The sequence below is a fragment of the Fusarium mangiferae genome (assembly GCF_900044065.1).
Source record: "Fusarium mangiferae strain MRC7560 genome assembly, contig: FMAN_scaffold004, whole genome shotgun sequence".
Taxonomy (NCBI): Eukaryota; Fungi; Ascomycota; class Sordariomycetes; order Hypocreales; family Nectriaceae; genus Fusarium; species Fusarium mangiferae.
Window position 1 is genome coordinate 2,635,339 of NW_024573924.1, and position 15,531 is coordinate 2,650,869.

General features: G+C 50.2%; 6 protein-coding genes across 6 annotated transcripts; 3 read left to right on the forward strand and 3 right to left on the reverse strand.

Annotated features, from left to right (window-relative positions):
* Nucleotides 1–56: 56 nt before the first annotated feature.
* FMAN_09389 (uncharacterized protein) lies at nt 57–1,676 on the reverse strand (the record flags this gene model as incomplete). Its single annotated transcript, XM_041830227.1, has 1 exon — nt 57–1,676. One exon carries the CDS (start codon nt 1,674–1,676, stop codon nt 57–59), a length of 1,620 nt encoding a protein of 539 aa, XP_041680911.1.
* Nucleotides 1,677–4,229: 2,553 nt separating this feature from the next.
* On the reverse strand, nt 4,230–4,934 carry FMAN_09390 (uncharacterized protein; the record flags this gene model as incomplete). The annotated part of the gene is made up of 1 exon (XM_041830228.1): nt 4,230–4,934. One exon carries the CDS (start codon nt 4,932–4,934, stop codon nt 4,230–4,232), a length of 705 nt encoding a protein of 234 aa, XP_041680912.1.
* Nucleotides 4,935–8,616: 3,682 nt separating this feature from the next.
* FMAN_09391 (uncharacterized protein) lies at nt 8,617–10,557 on the forward strand (the record flags this gene model as incomplete). Its single annotated transcript, XM_041830229.1, has 2 exons — nt 8,617–8,810; nt 8,856–10,557. The coding sequence occupies 2 exons, from the start codon at nt 8,617–8,619 to the stop codon at nt 10,555–10,557; spliced, it is 1,896 nt and encodes a 631-aa protein (XP_041680913.1).
* Nucleotides 10,558–11,119: 562 nt separating this feature from the next.
* FMAN_09392 (uncharacterized protein) lies at nt 11,120–11,953 on the forward strand (the record flags this gene model as incomplete). Its single annotated transcript, XM_041830230.1, has 2 exons — nt 11,120–11,659; nt 11,702–11,953. 2 exons carry the CDS (start codon nt 11,120–11,122, stop codon nt 11,951–11,953), a joined length of 792 nt encoding a protein of 263 aa, XP_041680914.1.
* Nucleotides 11,954–12,507: 554 nt separating this feature from the next.
* Nucleotides 12,508–13,137, forward strand: FMAN_09393 (uncharacterized protein; the record flags this gene model as incomplete). Its single annotated transcript, XM_041830232.1, has 1 exon — nt 12,508–13,137. One exon carries the CDS (start codon nt 12,508–12,510, stop codon nt 13,135–13,137), a length of 630 nt encoding a protein of 209 aa, XP_041680915.1.
* Nucleotides 13,138–13,578: 441 nt separating this feature from the next.
* On the reverse strand, nt 13,579–14,433 carry FMAN_09394 (uncharacterized protein; the record flags this gene model as incomplete). The annotated part of the gene is made up of 1 exon (XM_041830233.1): nt 13,579–14,433. One exon carries the CDS (start codon nt 14,431–14,433, stop codon nt 13,579–13,581), a length of 855 nt encoding a protein of 284 aa, XP_041680916.1.
* Between the last annotated feature and the right edge of the window lie 1,098 nt (nt 14,434–15,531).

Genomic DNA, 15,531 nt, shown 5'->3' on the forward strand with positions numbered 1-15,531 from the left:
CCTTGACTCCTAGACGCTTAACTCCTAGAACTCCTAAAGCCCAACCCATGAACTCTTCAGATAGTACAAACCCTCAACTTCTTTCTCTCGATACCCCAATCCAAATCATCATCACTCTTTCTCTTCAGTGTCTCCACTGCTCTACATACAGACATCTTAAAATACCCCATTGGTGAAGGGGCATGAGAAAGCCTTTGCTTTGCCTGTCTCTCCACCCCCTTCGATCTCTTCCTCTCAATTCCACCATCCAAATCTTCTTCACTCTTCCTTTTTAAGCTCTTCTTCGCTTTAGATACAATGAACTGAGGCTCCTCCACTGGTATAGGGACATGGAGAAACTCCTGCTCTGTCGATTTCTCCGTCCCAGTGAAGCTGTATCCATTCCATGGAGCCTCAAGAGGATCGCCGAAAAGGTTCCCAGGTATAACCTCTTTAGAAGCAGGTTGAGTTCGCCATGGGGCACTGACCCGTTTCGACTCTTCCCTGTCTGGAACAACTGCTGGACTGGCGGACACGTCACTAGGGTTCATGTAGCTGTCCTTCGGGGGCATGACCCTTTGAACCACTCCCTCGCGCGGAAGGCTCCTCGGGCTCATGGGCGGTTCGATAATGGTGGTGCAGTTGTGCCAGTCAGTGTCCTTCCATCCCATATCTGGTTCCTGACCATAAGGAATGACCCACGGAGGAATCTCTGGCCCAGAACTCGACGAAAGCGACGTAGGCTCAGATTCAATCTGAGCCATCCTTCGAGCCCTGTCCTCAAACACTTCGGTCCATTCTCCCGGATACGGCAGCGGCCCAATCTGCTGCTGAACCTCAGGGGCCCGTGGAAAAGTCCTTTCAAAGAAACCTGGATCGACGCCATATGGCGCGGGCGATGTCCACAGCGCATCGTCCTTAATAGACGGTTCAGGACGAGGTGGTATCTGGTACTGAGAGTAATAGGGATGCCATCGCAGAATATCATCCTGCCGTTCGACATTTTCGACCCAAGCAAACGGAAGATAACTAAACTGCGGAAACCCCTTCTGTAGCGTAGGATATTCCTGGAAGCAATCTCGCCAGGGATGAACGCGCAGGAGAGAAGATGGGCAGACTTCCATGCAGCCTACATTCGCCAGAATCTCCCACGCCTCCGTCAGCCCGACGAAGTGGTGATGCGCTTCACTCCACATCTCATAGAGATCTCCATGCTCGAGGAACAGCTCTGCCTCTTCCTCGGGACAGCTAGTCCGGTTGCGCAGGATATACTCAACAATCTTCTCGGCGTCCTGCTCAAGCTCATACATCAACGCACCGGCCTCAAAGAACTGATACCGAATATCCTCCTCGTACGCGAAAACATCCGTGTTCATCTCGAGGGCCTCCCAATCTTCAATGGGCTCCATTTGGTGAAGTACACCGGACTCATACATGTAGTGCGGATGGATGTTTATGTGATAGGCCTGCCTACCACGACATATATCCCTAGGGCCCTTTGCGTTGCAGAAGAAGATCTGCCCGGGTGAGCAGCAGTCGCCATGGTAATGACACGTTGCGCCGCCAAATGGCCGGTGGTGCTCGCAGATCCCAGGTGGTTCGAGTGGATGGTAGACTGTTTTGCCAGTAGTAGTGTTAATTATGGCTGGGCGACGGGTCTCGCAGCGTGTGATGTGGACGACCTGTATGTAGCACATGGTGTTGAAGCGTATCTTGTAATCACAGTGAGTAACGTAGTGTAGAGACAGTGAGTAACGTGCTGTGAAGCTTCAAGATATTAGTTGAAGCTGGTAAAGTAAGAGAAAGGTATGGCGAAGTGCTTTTAACGATTGGTAGTGAGGTATGTGGGTGAAATGATAGATCATGTTCTGCAAGTTTATCATTGTTCAGGTGGTGAAGACAAAGCAATGGTCGGTTTTGCAGGGGTTATCAAAGAGTCATTCATTGAAGAAAGGGCCCTGTCTTTCAGGCCAGTGAACATTGCTCTGTAACAACGCCTGAATGAGGCATGTTCGCTTGTTCACTCACTCACCCACAATGGTCGTTTCTGATTCATGTCAATTGTCTCTTTGACCAACGTCGCTGACTCAAGTACTACCTCCTCGGAATGACGACCAAAGGGTCCTGTCCCTTTCTCAACGCCGTCATGAGCAATTGCATTCTCCCATCAACGCGTCTATCCAAAATCTCACAAGCCTTTTCCGGCGTCAGTCCCTTCTGCTCGCACATTTCCTCCACCTTTCTCACAACCTTTTGTCTCACACCGACGTAATTGCTCGCATATTTGCGCTCCTGCAACGTCCCCATTCGCCATCTCGTGCTGTACTTTTCCTCGAGTGATTGGATCGATAAATTTCCGTTACTGCCGTGCTTCCACTCTTGCCATACTAATGCGACGGACTTGGGCATGCGGTGGTATTTGAACTTGCGACCTGGTGGACCGCTTGCGTACCGATATGCGACGGAGCGAGGGGCGGAGTATCGTGTCTTTGTGGTTTCGAGATCTTCATCTGAGAGGGATGGCGACGGCGTTGCTGGGGCATTTGGTATGTCCTCCATCTCATCGTTGCTATCATCCTCCACCACCTCCTCCTGCTCTTCATCTTCCTCTTCGTCATCGTCGTCAACCTCGAGATCAGGAGTGAAGTCAAGGTCCTTGTCTTCTCCATTGCTCATGTCAGCACCTGCATACGGAGAATTCCTGGTGTTGATGGCAGTCCACGATGAAGTGTTACGAAGTCGAACGCTCCGCAGATTCGCCCTTGTTTGTCGCTTCACCTCACGATGTGGCCTTAAAGGGGGATTCTTGCGCTTTGGTGCTCGTCGTCCAGTGCTTCGTACAGGAGGTGCCTCCAGTGCTGGCGTTGATGGCGATTCATCAAAACTCACATGTCGAACGACCGCCGCTGTTTCGTGAGGCTCGTCTTGATCACCAAAGACCATATTCTCAGTAGATGGCTGCTCCACGCTTTGTTGAACTGGCATGTAACTCTCCGCCACAAGCCCTCTGACCTCATCAAGATGCTCTCCCCCAAAGGACTTTGCAATCTCAAGTTCAGCACCTCCACCAGTTGCGAATTTCCCTTCCTTCACATCCCTCATAAACCCAACAAATCCATCCATGAGGACCACATGCATCTGCAGTCTCCTCTCCATCTCATCCATCTTCCTCATCATTTCCTCATTCTGCCTCGCCAAGTCTTCCGTTCTTTGTCTCTCAGCCTCCAACTCCGCCGTGTAATGCTCTTGCATATTCACTACAATCCTCGCAAGACTCATCGGCACTTTTTCCACCTCCCGGTCAATTCCCTCTTCCCTGGCCGGTGGAGCCACCAATTCCAGGGATTTGCGCCGGATCGGAAGTATCGTCTGACAAGGCTCCGAAGCTGACCTCCGGAGTGGGCCCCCGGAGGCGGAGCGGCTTGTGGCCGGCGTTTCATTCGGCGAGATGAGCATCATGGGCAGTTTCTTGCAGATCGGCTGCGACGTTGTAAATCGGCTGTTAGAATTACAGTATTCAGAAATTGGGCGGTCAATCGAGAGGCCCGGTCATTATATCGTCACCAAGCTTGTGAACAGCGCTCGGTCCAATCTATTGAACACCCGGAGAACAAAGAACAACGGGTCACGGGCCTCATCAGGTTGAACATGTTTGCTTGCCTAAAAGTCAATCATTCTTGTCTTTAAACAATACTAACTATGCTTATGGTGTAAATAGTAATAAATGCCGAAAATATCTGTTAAATAGTAACGCGCAGGTAAAATAAAATAAAATAAATGGAGAATAAATAACTTCCCTCACCAGAATAGAAGCTTCATGCGACATCTCTTCATCTAGATCATACTTTCTTGCTTTCCTTCTTTCTTTCGCTCCAAATGCTATCAAATCATTATCTTCTTGTATCATGCATGTGTTCTTTCTGTAAAATTAACTCGATGTAAAAACCAACGGGTATATAACGCCAACGATGCGATGTGATGCGATGCGATATGCGGGGTGGTAGTGTTTCTTTGTTCGTGGATGAGGGGTGTCTAGATGTAGGCCGAAGGTTGAGCATCGACCTTTCTGCGGCACCAGAATTTCCATCCCTTGCGTCGCCGCACAGACTTGCCTCCCGCCTTCTCAGCATGATCATCCTCAAGTTCAAGTCTATACCTTCTCACGCTGCCCGAGTCATCGTCGAACGAGACATGTTTATTCTCGCACGACACAAAACAATCAGGCACGAGATGTCTCAGCACCCAGCCCTTCACACCGCGCGTCGCAGCGTCGATGGCGGCGTATTCAAGACGGCGGGTGCGGTCGCTGGTCCAGTAGTGTGTTGTCTGAGGCGGTGGTGAGGGGATGGCGTGGGTTGCACGCGGCGGTCGGGAACGGTGTCGGCGAGCTGAATGGGATCTGGCGATGGGAAGTGGAAGAATGCGGCGGACTGCTTGGGGGGAGAAGTAGCTGTTGCGGTGCGTACGAGGTGGAGGGATTGGTTGGATGTGCGTGTTGGTTGAACGGGGTGAGTCTTTGCTGCTCGACGGAGCGAAGGGCGACGATCTCTGAAACGAGATCTAACTCCTGAGCCGTTGCTGCTACCACTGCCGCTGCCATCCTTGGAGGAACCATTTGACGATCGTCGGCCAACGAGAAGGTGAGCGTTGTTAATAGTAGATCCTCCATGGGAGGTATTAGAAGTAGAGGTTCGTCGGGGCGTGTTTGACTCATAGCCTGAATCTTGTCGCTGCATCTTTGCCGTGCCAGGCCGACGTTCTCTCACCCAGTCCCTGCTACTCGGAGCTTCACGCTGCTGGCGCTGAAGCTCATGTTGAAGATGTTCGAGGTGTTGAAGACTGGTTGTATCGTGGGTAACTGGTGGTCGAGGGGGAGACATGGGTTCAAACAACTCCGTGTCTGCAAAGCTATGGTATGTTGTACCTGAAGCTCGCGACTCAGATCTTTCCTCCATGATGGGCGAACATCCGACGACACCAAGCTGACCAGTCCAAGTATAAGGCAAGGTGAATTGAAGGTGAGATTGATTTGTGGCGAGTCGTTCCAGTAAAAGAAGGTAAATGGGCGTATGGTGAGGTAGAGGGTATTCACAACAGCACCCGTTTACTAAGAATCCCCCAAAAACGATAGACACAAATCTCCGACCCAGTCCAGCCAAGGTCCAAGTCACCAACAACAAAAAACGAAAGACAAAGTAATGAATATATAGGAAAGGAGAAAAGGGGATAAGCTTTCCACTTCTATTCCGCGGTGAAGCGAAGCGAAGGCGAAAAAACCTGGTTGCGGGAGAAACAAACAAAGAGAACCAAAAGTTGCGGTCTGCCCTTCTCTTGTTATTTAACTTAACCCAAGTTGAACCAAAGACACCCCAGTCGAGAAAAGTTCAGGGCCCTAGCAGGGGCTCTAAGCGGGATGCTGGGGACCAGGGGTGTTGGATTGGCCTCTGGGCGGTGAAAGGATATGCACGACGGTGGTGGTGTCATGTACCTAAGGAATAGCGTTGATGAAATAGGACGAGTTGGTGTTTTGATGGTGGATAATGGTTTGTAATGGGTACTGAGAAATGTCGGGAGTAAAAGCCGGGTATTTGCGATTTGGTGGGTTGGAGAGAAGTGAGGTTAATTATGAGTAACAATAAGCTTAAGCGGAACAGCGAGAGCAGACAAACAAAGACAAGATGAGTGTCTGTCTACTGGACTCTCAATCTGCTCTGCCTTGCTCTATCACAAGTCGTCAATCCCAAATCGAATGATATTGACGATCTCAAGCGGTGCGTTGCTTTAGTCAACTTCGGTCCTGTTTTTTTCTGCTCTTCAACAAGCCCATCCCGTTAGTCCAAACCGTCAACCGATCACCACGAGAAAAATATCACCTTACCCAAACTTTGGCCAGGCCAGTGGAGCTTCTTTGTTACTCAATTGGTGGAGTTGCGGTATGACCCACGACGGCTTTGCGCGTTGACGATCGGCTGCGGGACCGGAAGAGAAGAGAAAGTTATGGGGCTTTGCAGGAGGTGGACCGAGAGAAAGCGAAAATGCAGAGTGCAGAGAAGAAGGGGAGGATCTTGAGGATGTTTCTATATGAAGTATGGAATGTGAAGCAGGGAATCATATGACGTGGACGGCTTGTAGGACCAGTGTTGGATATTCATCTTCACATGCTCAGGTTTTGCTCTATCAGAGTGAAAATGAGAGACATGGGCTTGTATCACTGTATACCCCGACACAAACGAGAGTCCGAGTGTCTGGGGGTGGCCCGGCATGATGCCCGTCTCTAGTGTCTCTCACTCGTCTAGTCTCTGTGTTTTCATCAGCTCAGGAACAGCACAAGTCGGCGGGTTACGGAACAAACAAACCGAAAGGAATAAGCAGTCTATCGATCTGGCCTGCAGGGACTGACATTGACATTTTCTGCCTCTACACCTCTTTTGACACCAAAGAGTTAGAAGGGGTCTAGCAGGGTTGGTCCCACGTCACGCAGGCGAGCGACAGGGGTTAATTGGGACTTGGCTTTTGGGCGGCCCGCTCTCACGCTGCTGCGCCTTTTTTCTGTCTGTCTGTCGGTCCGTCCGCTGGCGTTTACAACTGTACGCCGAGCTCTGTTTGTCTGTAGGATTGCACAAGACTTGAAGCCTCACCGCAGCAGCTGAATAATGTACTCACAACACCGACTGAGTGATATTCATGATCAGAGTCTCAATTTTATTATGCTTCATGGTATCCACGTGTCAAACATCAAGTGGGACACAAATACCGATGCATCGTACATAACCCATCCATGCGTGCATACGTCGACCCGTCAATAGCTGAACCTGATATGCAAATCATCCAAGGTCTCATTTTTCGTCCGTTCTTTTTCGCACTGATCCAGCAGTCACAGACCAGTTTCACAGAGCGCCTAAAATCACTCACTCACTACAATCGCGGGGGTGATCCCAGCGTCTGAAACACAGACCTCTTTTTTTTGTACGCCGGGTCTTCCCGTGGCTAGGTATTTGACGCCGTCGCTGAAAATGGGGTTCTTTTACGAGAGGAATCGTGAATGGGGTAGAGGGCTTGGCGAGCGCTTGAAGCCTGTTGATAACTAGTCCCCAGAAATAGAAGATGCATGACAACTCACTTTGTATCTTACTTGTGCCTGTGCCTGAATCATCGAGAACCTATCATCAGTGTATTTCGCAGCATGTGAAAGATAAGATGCGCTGCCGAGGGTCTCATCCAGATCAGATTTCTGTGCATCTGATGCAATAAAACGACAACACCCTCTTTTTGCATGACCATTCCTTGTCGTGGTAGAGTGATCTCGTGTTGCACATGATAGCCTTGGGGGGTTCTTGGGGTGCCTCGCCCAGGAACGAACAAAAAGAGAACAGCCTGACAGCCACCTACGAGCTGTGCCTCTACCAAGCTGCAAGTTAATCTCCAGCCACCAACAAATCGCTGCATGTTCCAAAATCCTTTCTTTTTACAAACGCCTATCTCTTCCTTATGCCCATTAAAGAGACACTGTTTAAGACAAGATGATGCGCCCGACATCGGAACCAATAGAGTCGTATCGATTGCGAAAATTGAACTTCACATGTTTTTAACAATGTGACGCTGCTTATGCAGCTTGACGATCGGTGGCTTGGTCATGTGCACAAGTGAAGCCGGTTACGGATGGGTGATCGGCAGAGAGTGCTGAGAATGGCAGTGGGTGAGGAAGAATGTTGATACGGGCTGAGACATTGGACGCCTTGCAGGTGATGAGTTGGACGTTTGAGTTGGCGACGTCGGTCAATGCGCTTACGCTTGGGAGTTGCGTCATGACATTCGGTGAGGGTCTTGGGGAGGATATTACGAATACAATGGGGATGGATTGAGGTCTCGGCTTTCTGGGCATCTTGGCCTTGAGCATGAGGCAGAGCCAGCAGTCAGAGCAGCGGCATCTCGATAATTAGGAACAATTCGAGGGGTCTTGTTCTCTGGTCTCTCGGCTTGGTCAACGTATTCCCTTTCGTAAATGCTGCCACCAATCAATAGAAACTGCGCTGACCGCATCGATGTTGTTTAGCATGCTGCTCAGGGGACGTGAAAGAGCTTGACACCTGGATCCTAAGCGATAAAAATATCTAGGTGAATTGAGTATGAGCTTAGAGGACTCTTTACCGAGTTTATTTTGGCATTCATTTCATGGTCTAAAGTCTGCTTGCTTCCTGACGAGAACTGCATAATGGTCCCAAGCAAGTCAGATACTCGATGTACCCTGTTGGACATCGTATACGAGCTATCCAATCGCCGACAAGACATTATTCGGAAAGCTTCACTCGTAAACCCAACCCTCGGAAACCAGTGGTATAGGGTAATACTCCCAAAATAGCATCGTCCCAAAGCTGAGATTGAGTTCAGCCGTCTCAATGCAGAAGATCATTCTACCAATTGTACACAGCCCATTTGGTGTCGTCGCTCATCATCAATGCCGTCCTTCGAGACTCTTCGTGGCTGAGTCCATTTGAGCAAGATTCCCTCCCTCCACCAATTACGACCCGGCCCATCCGGAGATTTCGCATCACGTAATCTAACCTTACCCTGTTGACCAAGCTAGCTCTCATTCCAATACGAGGCATCTCACTTCCTCCTCTTCTTCATGTTATCGTTATGGATTTGTTAAGAAGACACGGCGGTCATGGACACGGTCACGAAGAGGAGGAGCATGGCCACGGTCATGGGCATCAGAGCGAGGATTCAGTGAGACAGCACTTTCTCGCGTGTCTGTACTGGTATGTCTTGGCGATGGTGGTGATAATTGGTTCTGTCTCACGGTTAATATCTATTTTCATCGCTAAACAACGGTATGTTGACTCAAAAAACGTGGGATTAAGGCTGAGACATGGCAGGATAAAGAGAAGAGATGCTGGGGCCAGTTCGGATACGTCATTCTCGACGGTAGAGAAATTGGCTGATGCGCCAAAGGCTCTTGTATCAAGAGTATTTCGACTTCCAGTCCGGTCAGCAACGTTGCCAGTTCGCAAGACAATTGTCATTGTCGCGTACACGGCGTTCGTGGCGGGTCTTGTAACTTACAAGTCCATTCACCACGATGCCAATTTCCACGAGCGCATTGCGTTTCGCGCAGCTTGGATAACTGCGACACAGACTTCACTACCCTTCCTCCTAGCTGTGCGCGTCAACCCAATTGCTCTGTTACTTGGAACTTCGTACGAGAGGCTCAATTGGTTCCACAGATGGGCGTCAAGGGTCTTCTTCGCAAGCGCAACCATCCACGGCGGCTTCTTCGCATGGGAATGGCTAGCCGCCAGCTTCTTCTGGACCGAGGTCAAGACCGTCAAGATGGTACTACCGGGCATTGGAGCGTGGTTCATCCTAGCTTGGACGGTTGTGTCGACGCTGCCCTTCTTCCGACGTATGAAGTACGAACTCTTCGTGGTACAGCACATCATCTCCGTCGTACTACTTCTCGTCTTTTTGGTCCTCCACGTTCCAGACCATCACCTCTTTAGCATCTGGTGCGCTGTGGGCGTTTTTGCATATGATGTAGTAACACGCTCGGCGAACCCGATCTGGCGGAACCTGCGGCTTCGGGTTTCGGCGAATCCATCTGTGCGATACGCATACGACGCCAGTATCCAAGCAGTCGACGACGAATTAACTACTATGACTATTCGAAATGTTGGGTTCAGCTGGAAGCCGGGACAGCATATTTTGATCTGGTTGCCGACTTTGCGATGGGAGACGCCGCATCCGTTTACGATTGCTAATATTCCGGATTCTGAAGGGAAGAGTCAGAGTCAGGATATCCAACTTACGATCAAGACGAAGACGGGATTGACAAGGGATCTTAATGATTGGGCGAGAAGAACGGGGCTGAGGGGTGATAATGGGAGTGCGAGGGTTATGCTTACAGGGCCTTTTGGCGCGGCGCCCAATTGGAAGCAGTATGAGAATGTTGTTCTTGTCGCTGCGTCAACGGGGGGATCGTTCACCACGCCTGTTCTCGAAGATCTGCTTTCGACGCAATCGCCGGGATGTGTTCGCAAGATCAATGCTTTGTACATTGTTCGTCGGAGGGCGCATGCGGAGCCTTATCTTCAGCATATATCACGTGTGCTGTCGAGGGCGAAGGAGATGGGAATATCTGTGAATGTCCAAGTTGCTGTCACGAAGGGCGCTGGCACTGTCTCCGATGCAGTTCTCCACGACGAGGCGAATGCAAGCCACGAGAGATTGATTGAAGAGCCCTCAAGAGGCCCAAGTGTTGAACTGGAGCGCTTCTCGATAGACTCTAGTGCCTCTTCGGAAAGCGGTAGGGAGGAACAGCTGCTGAAGGAGGAAATGGACATGGACTTCGATGGGGCGCACGCTTCGGCCATTGAGCACACAGAGGGTCGACCCGAGATCGCGACGTTCATAAGAACGGCGGTTGGGAGTGTTCCTGGTAACGTCGTTGTCGCTGTGTGTGGCGGTGATGCGATCGAGAAGGTCGTCAAGACGAGTGTCGCATTGATGAAAAGGGAGAGGAGAAGGGATGGAGCAGGCGTTGGGGACATATACTTGCATGTGGAGCGATCTGATATTTAAGCGCAGGTAGTTGAATGTTAATTTGTATCAACGATTCCATGATACTCGACTCCCAAGCAATAGGAGGCTCCTGGAGATGTCCTAAGGCCTCTTCTAAGTGATGACAACCCTTAGTAAATTTAATACATCTCATCAAGCCTTGAGACTAGCCTATTTGTGATCCTGACTTAACATGAGGCGCTTTCTTGCTCCCTGCCAGGTTGACCTTGGTGGATAGTTCATCGCCAGTTCCATGAGGTAGCCCCAGAGTTCTATCCTCAGGCTCCAGGCATTCCATGACGGCTGAACTCTGAACGAGCCACTGGCACCTTTATGTGCAGCCGCGCGAGCTGCGAGGGCATCGCAGCTGCCACTGCCAGAGCAGCAAGATGAATCATCTCCTCCCTGAACAATATCTCATCACCACAACAAGACGGGAGGATCTCAAACTTTTACTCTTCCCCCCACACAAACTTCTCCTTGGAGTTTTATTCTTCACAAACCACCACAATATCCAACCCTCATCAACACAAGAATACACTACAATCAGCACAAACATCCGTCGCTGCAGCAGCTCGTCATCATGTCTACTCAGCACAACTACCTCGACGACGACGATGACTTCTCGGAGTTCTACAACAACCCCCTCTACAAGCGCGTCTCTGAATTGACCCCCCACGAGCGTAAGAATGCTTGCCCACCTCCCCCCCTTCCTACTCCTCGTCGAGACAATGGCCCCAGAGTCGTCGCCCGAAAGCGCTCCTCTCGTCACCCATCCCCACGTCCGCCATCCCCTCGTCAGCCTTCCCCTCGCCCTCCCTCTTCAAGCAGGGACGCCGCTGCTGTGAGAGCCTCTATCCGAAGACACTCCTTCACAAAGCCTCGACAGACTCCAAACAAGGAGAATGCCCCCGAGCCAGAGGGCACCCATTCGCCAATCCTCCGCCCACGTGCCGACCACGACTTCCAGCAAAATGTCGCCCGCGTCCACGGCCCCGAGCACGTTGACAAGTACGAAAACTGTGCCGACATGTCGGAGAAGGCCAAAGAGGAGCTTGAAGACAAGCCTGAAGGAAGCCTTCGGTTCGGACGTCCCTGGACCCAGGAGGAGTTTGACAAGGCTGTGAGATCTATGTAGTAGGGAGCTGATTCAACGACTGTCAAGACGCTCATTGGGTCTTCCGACGACTCGATCACGGACAAGGTCGAGAAGGAGTTTCAGGAGAATATGGACGACGAAGAGATGACTTTGGAAGGATACGAAGATCTCAAGGAGGGCGAGACACTGGAAGATGACGAAATTCTGGAGGAAATCGAGATCGTGGATTGGAAGAAGCCAAACTCACGGAAACTGATGACCAGGGAACGAAGCAGCGAGGATCATAATGCGGATCTGGCAGGTGAACAGCAGGCTTAGCAGCGTTCAGGAACGCTCAGCCAGGAGTACTTGATGTTAGCTATTACGATAGCTCAAGCCAGACAATTGATCTCGTAGTTGGCCCCAACTGTAGGCGTTATCGAGAGTGATGGTTGCATTGACTAATCTAGCTCAAGCTTTGGACAGTAGAGTTTCGATTGAGCTGTGAATGACACTCAAAGGTTTGGGCTGCTTCGCGAATCACAGCCCTCTTCTTGGTGCACTGAATGAACTCGGGAGAATTAATAGCCGTGAGTTTCGTATCGATTGGTAGTTTCATCACAGTCGAAGTGGAATTTCGGTAGCATGATCACCTTCGAATCCTCCCCGATAAGACACGAAGTGAAATTAGCCGTTGATCAGAATTGGACATGCAGTCCTCTGGTTCCACTGCATCACTCTGAACCCCCATCACAAGGATAGTTATTCATGGGCAGTTAGCTCACAGGAATAGACGATATAAGGAGACTTTGGGTGCCGTAACAATGTGCTGGTCCATCAACACAAGAACCATACTACAAAGACACTATATCATCACAACGAACTCAAGAACCATGTCTAACAAACAATCTCTTGACGAGGAGGCCCGCATGATTGCGAAGATCTACTCGACCGACTACTACAGGAAAGTCAGCGATCTTGCCCGCAACACCGGCGGTACTGTCTATGACCCCGGCATGGGTCCTCCCCCTCCATCCCCAGCCCTCAAAGAATTCGCCCCTATACCCCCAAGCTCTCAAGCTCCACGACCAGACACACCCCACCCAAATGAGACCTACATTGACAATTCGCTCATCCCTGGCAAGACAATCGTCAACGAGAACTGGGACGAAAACCTCAAGCGCGTCTTCCGCGGGACATACAGCAGAAGGGACTGGAAGGACCTAGAAGACATGACGAACAAATGCTGGAAGTACCTCCGCGGGAAGAAAAACCGAAATCGAAGGACTGAGAGGTGGGATATGATCGAGATTGAGTGCTACGGGAGACTCTCGGTCTGGGGTGTTCATAATGATATGATTGCAGCGCTCATCGGCTGGCCGGTCAATGTGCAATGGACCCCTGAGGAGGAGACTCACTCCAGAGCCGCTATTCTTGATGAGTGGAAGTACATTCATGTGACACCGCAGGAGGCTGAGGCCAACGTCAAGGAACGTCAGAAAGAGCTCTCACCGGAAGTGTGAGCGAGTCGCATATGCATTGAAGGGGGATTCAGAAAGGGATTAGACGAACATGGTGGCCTATGGCTTAATACAGTGGGAGAGAAAGACAGAACTCTAGCCTAATGAGATGCCAGAAAGGCGGATAGATAATTAGACTGTTTCTTGACTTCAAATCGCCTGCTTCCAGACATGCTCGTGGCTGTCACTGTCAAGATCTCTTTGCCGAATCAGTTACCGCTTGCTGATTGACTTGCAAAGACCTGGCGCAAAGAGACTCAAGACCTTTGTCTGTGTACCCAGGGAACTGTAGAAATTACGCATGTAAAGAATGGAAGTCTTCCATAGACTCGTGCTTGAATTCTCTACCCTCTATTAATGCCATGTGGCCCCATGTACTGATGACTGCTTCACCAAACCTCAGAACTCTCTCTCTCCAGAGACAAATATCTTGGGACCCACGCTTCAAGGGTCTGAACCATCCCACTCCGACTTGTACGGGTTCTTGGTACTGTTGCCAACACTCCTGGATCCCCCCTCTATTAACTTCTTATTTAGCTTCTTGAGCTGTTTTCGCTCGCTGGATATCTCCTGTATCCAATCCTTCATAGTTTGTTGGAGCTCTTCGAGGTCGGATATCATGTCCAATGTATACGAGGCCGTCTCGTGCGGCCTCTTGGTACAGTTACCAACACTCCTGGACCCCTCCCTTCGGACACGCTTACTTGGCTCCCTATACCCGGAGTTGTCGAACCCTTCCAGCCCATTTATCCCCTCCGATATATTCGCTTCCGTTTCGTATGACCTCTTTCTACTGTTGCCAGCCCGACTGGACTTTTCCTCCCGAGGAAGATTACCCTGAGGTACGGGCCCAAAGTCTTCAAGTCCTCCCGATGCGTGTATCGCTCCCAAGGGCCCCAATGCATTCTCCTGTAGCCTATACGGAGTCTCATAAACCCTATACTGAACCTCGGTATGACTTCCAACACTGTTGGATGCCCCTGCTTGGGATGGATCATCTTGCTGCTCATGCCAAAAGTCTTTCACCTCCCCCAATATCCTCTCTTCATCGTTCTGCCATTTGCTAACCAATTCGGAATCCCATCGACTCTCTTCCGACGGTTTACCCAATAGAGCTAAAGCGACAAACGCTGGTACCCCCCATACTTCCAATCTCGCAGACAACTCCGCATCCGTAGCATTCCAAGGCCTTGGTAACGAAACAGACCTGTCGGTCTCAGCAAGATGTAAGCACCAGCCTATCATCATTGATGTGTTTTGCCACTTGCTGTGAGATTTGGGGCCGAGGACACGTCGCATGTTCTGTTGCTAAATCACATCAACTCGCCAGTCTGGAGAAGCCATATTTGATGACGCTGTTGAATGTGCTTGTGGGGTTTTCTTGTAGAAGATATGGCGGAGTAATGGTGTTGATGATAGTCGTGATGATGATGATTGAACTGAATGCTTGTCTGGCTGAGAGGGGTAAAATGAGGAACCCATCGTGCCTAGATCGTACTTGCTTGGTCGACGTAAATCAACATTCTGAAGTTGAAGCAAGTCAAAGGTCTACTAAATCTGGACTGAAACAGCCCAAATTTATATAACTTTACTGAGATCTTTTTGTCATTGAGGATAGGATAGAGTCAGAGGTTCTTCCAGACCTCTGTGACCTTGGTACAAAGCCTTTGGGCATTCAATTGGGGTGCGAAAGACAATTGCTCCCTCCGTATGCAAGGGTGACAAAGAGCAAGCTCGACATATTAAATGACACTAAACTTGCACAGTTGTTTCTGTTCGCGAGTCAATTCTTGGAATTCCCATACAATACCTACAGTCTAACCATTGAATGCGCACTCTATACTTTTACCCCAGATCTTACCCTTGTCCCGACGAACCTAAGGGTATATTCAAGCACGGTGATTCGAGAATGATTGCCGACCAAATTTTCCGGGGTAAGATAAAAGGGCACCGAGACGCTAGACCCCGGATGAAAAAGAAGCGCCGTCCTCAATAGGGCCTGTTCTAGAATTTCCATGGCTTGCCATCTGTGTGTGTTTGTCTGTTTTTGGAGGCTGATAACCGAGTGATGCCGATGATGGTCTGTGCTCATCTCGGCCGGGCGGAAGATGGGGCGCATGGGGTTTTTGGAGAAGATGGCGGGGATCCACAACACGGACTCGGAGGTTCTCGACGGCGGAAGAGCCGGTGTACAATTACAGTTGCAAAGCTCACCGGAGAAGTATTTTGCATAATGGAGATTGCTAGAAGTAGCATCAGGTCAAGAATGCTAAGGTGAGCAGTTGTGAGGCCACGAGATAGAAAGTCAAGGATGCGTAGGAGAATCAGGCCACACGCATGTATTGCCTAATAGTGTCATGACCGATGCACTCTCCTCTCGGCAACGTCGGTAGATCT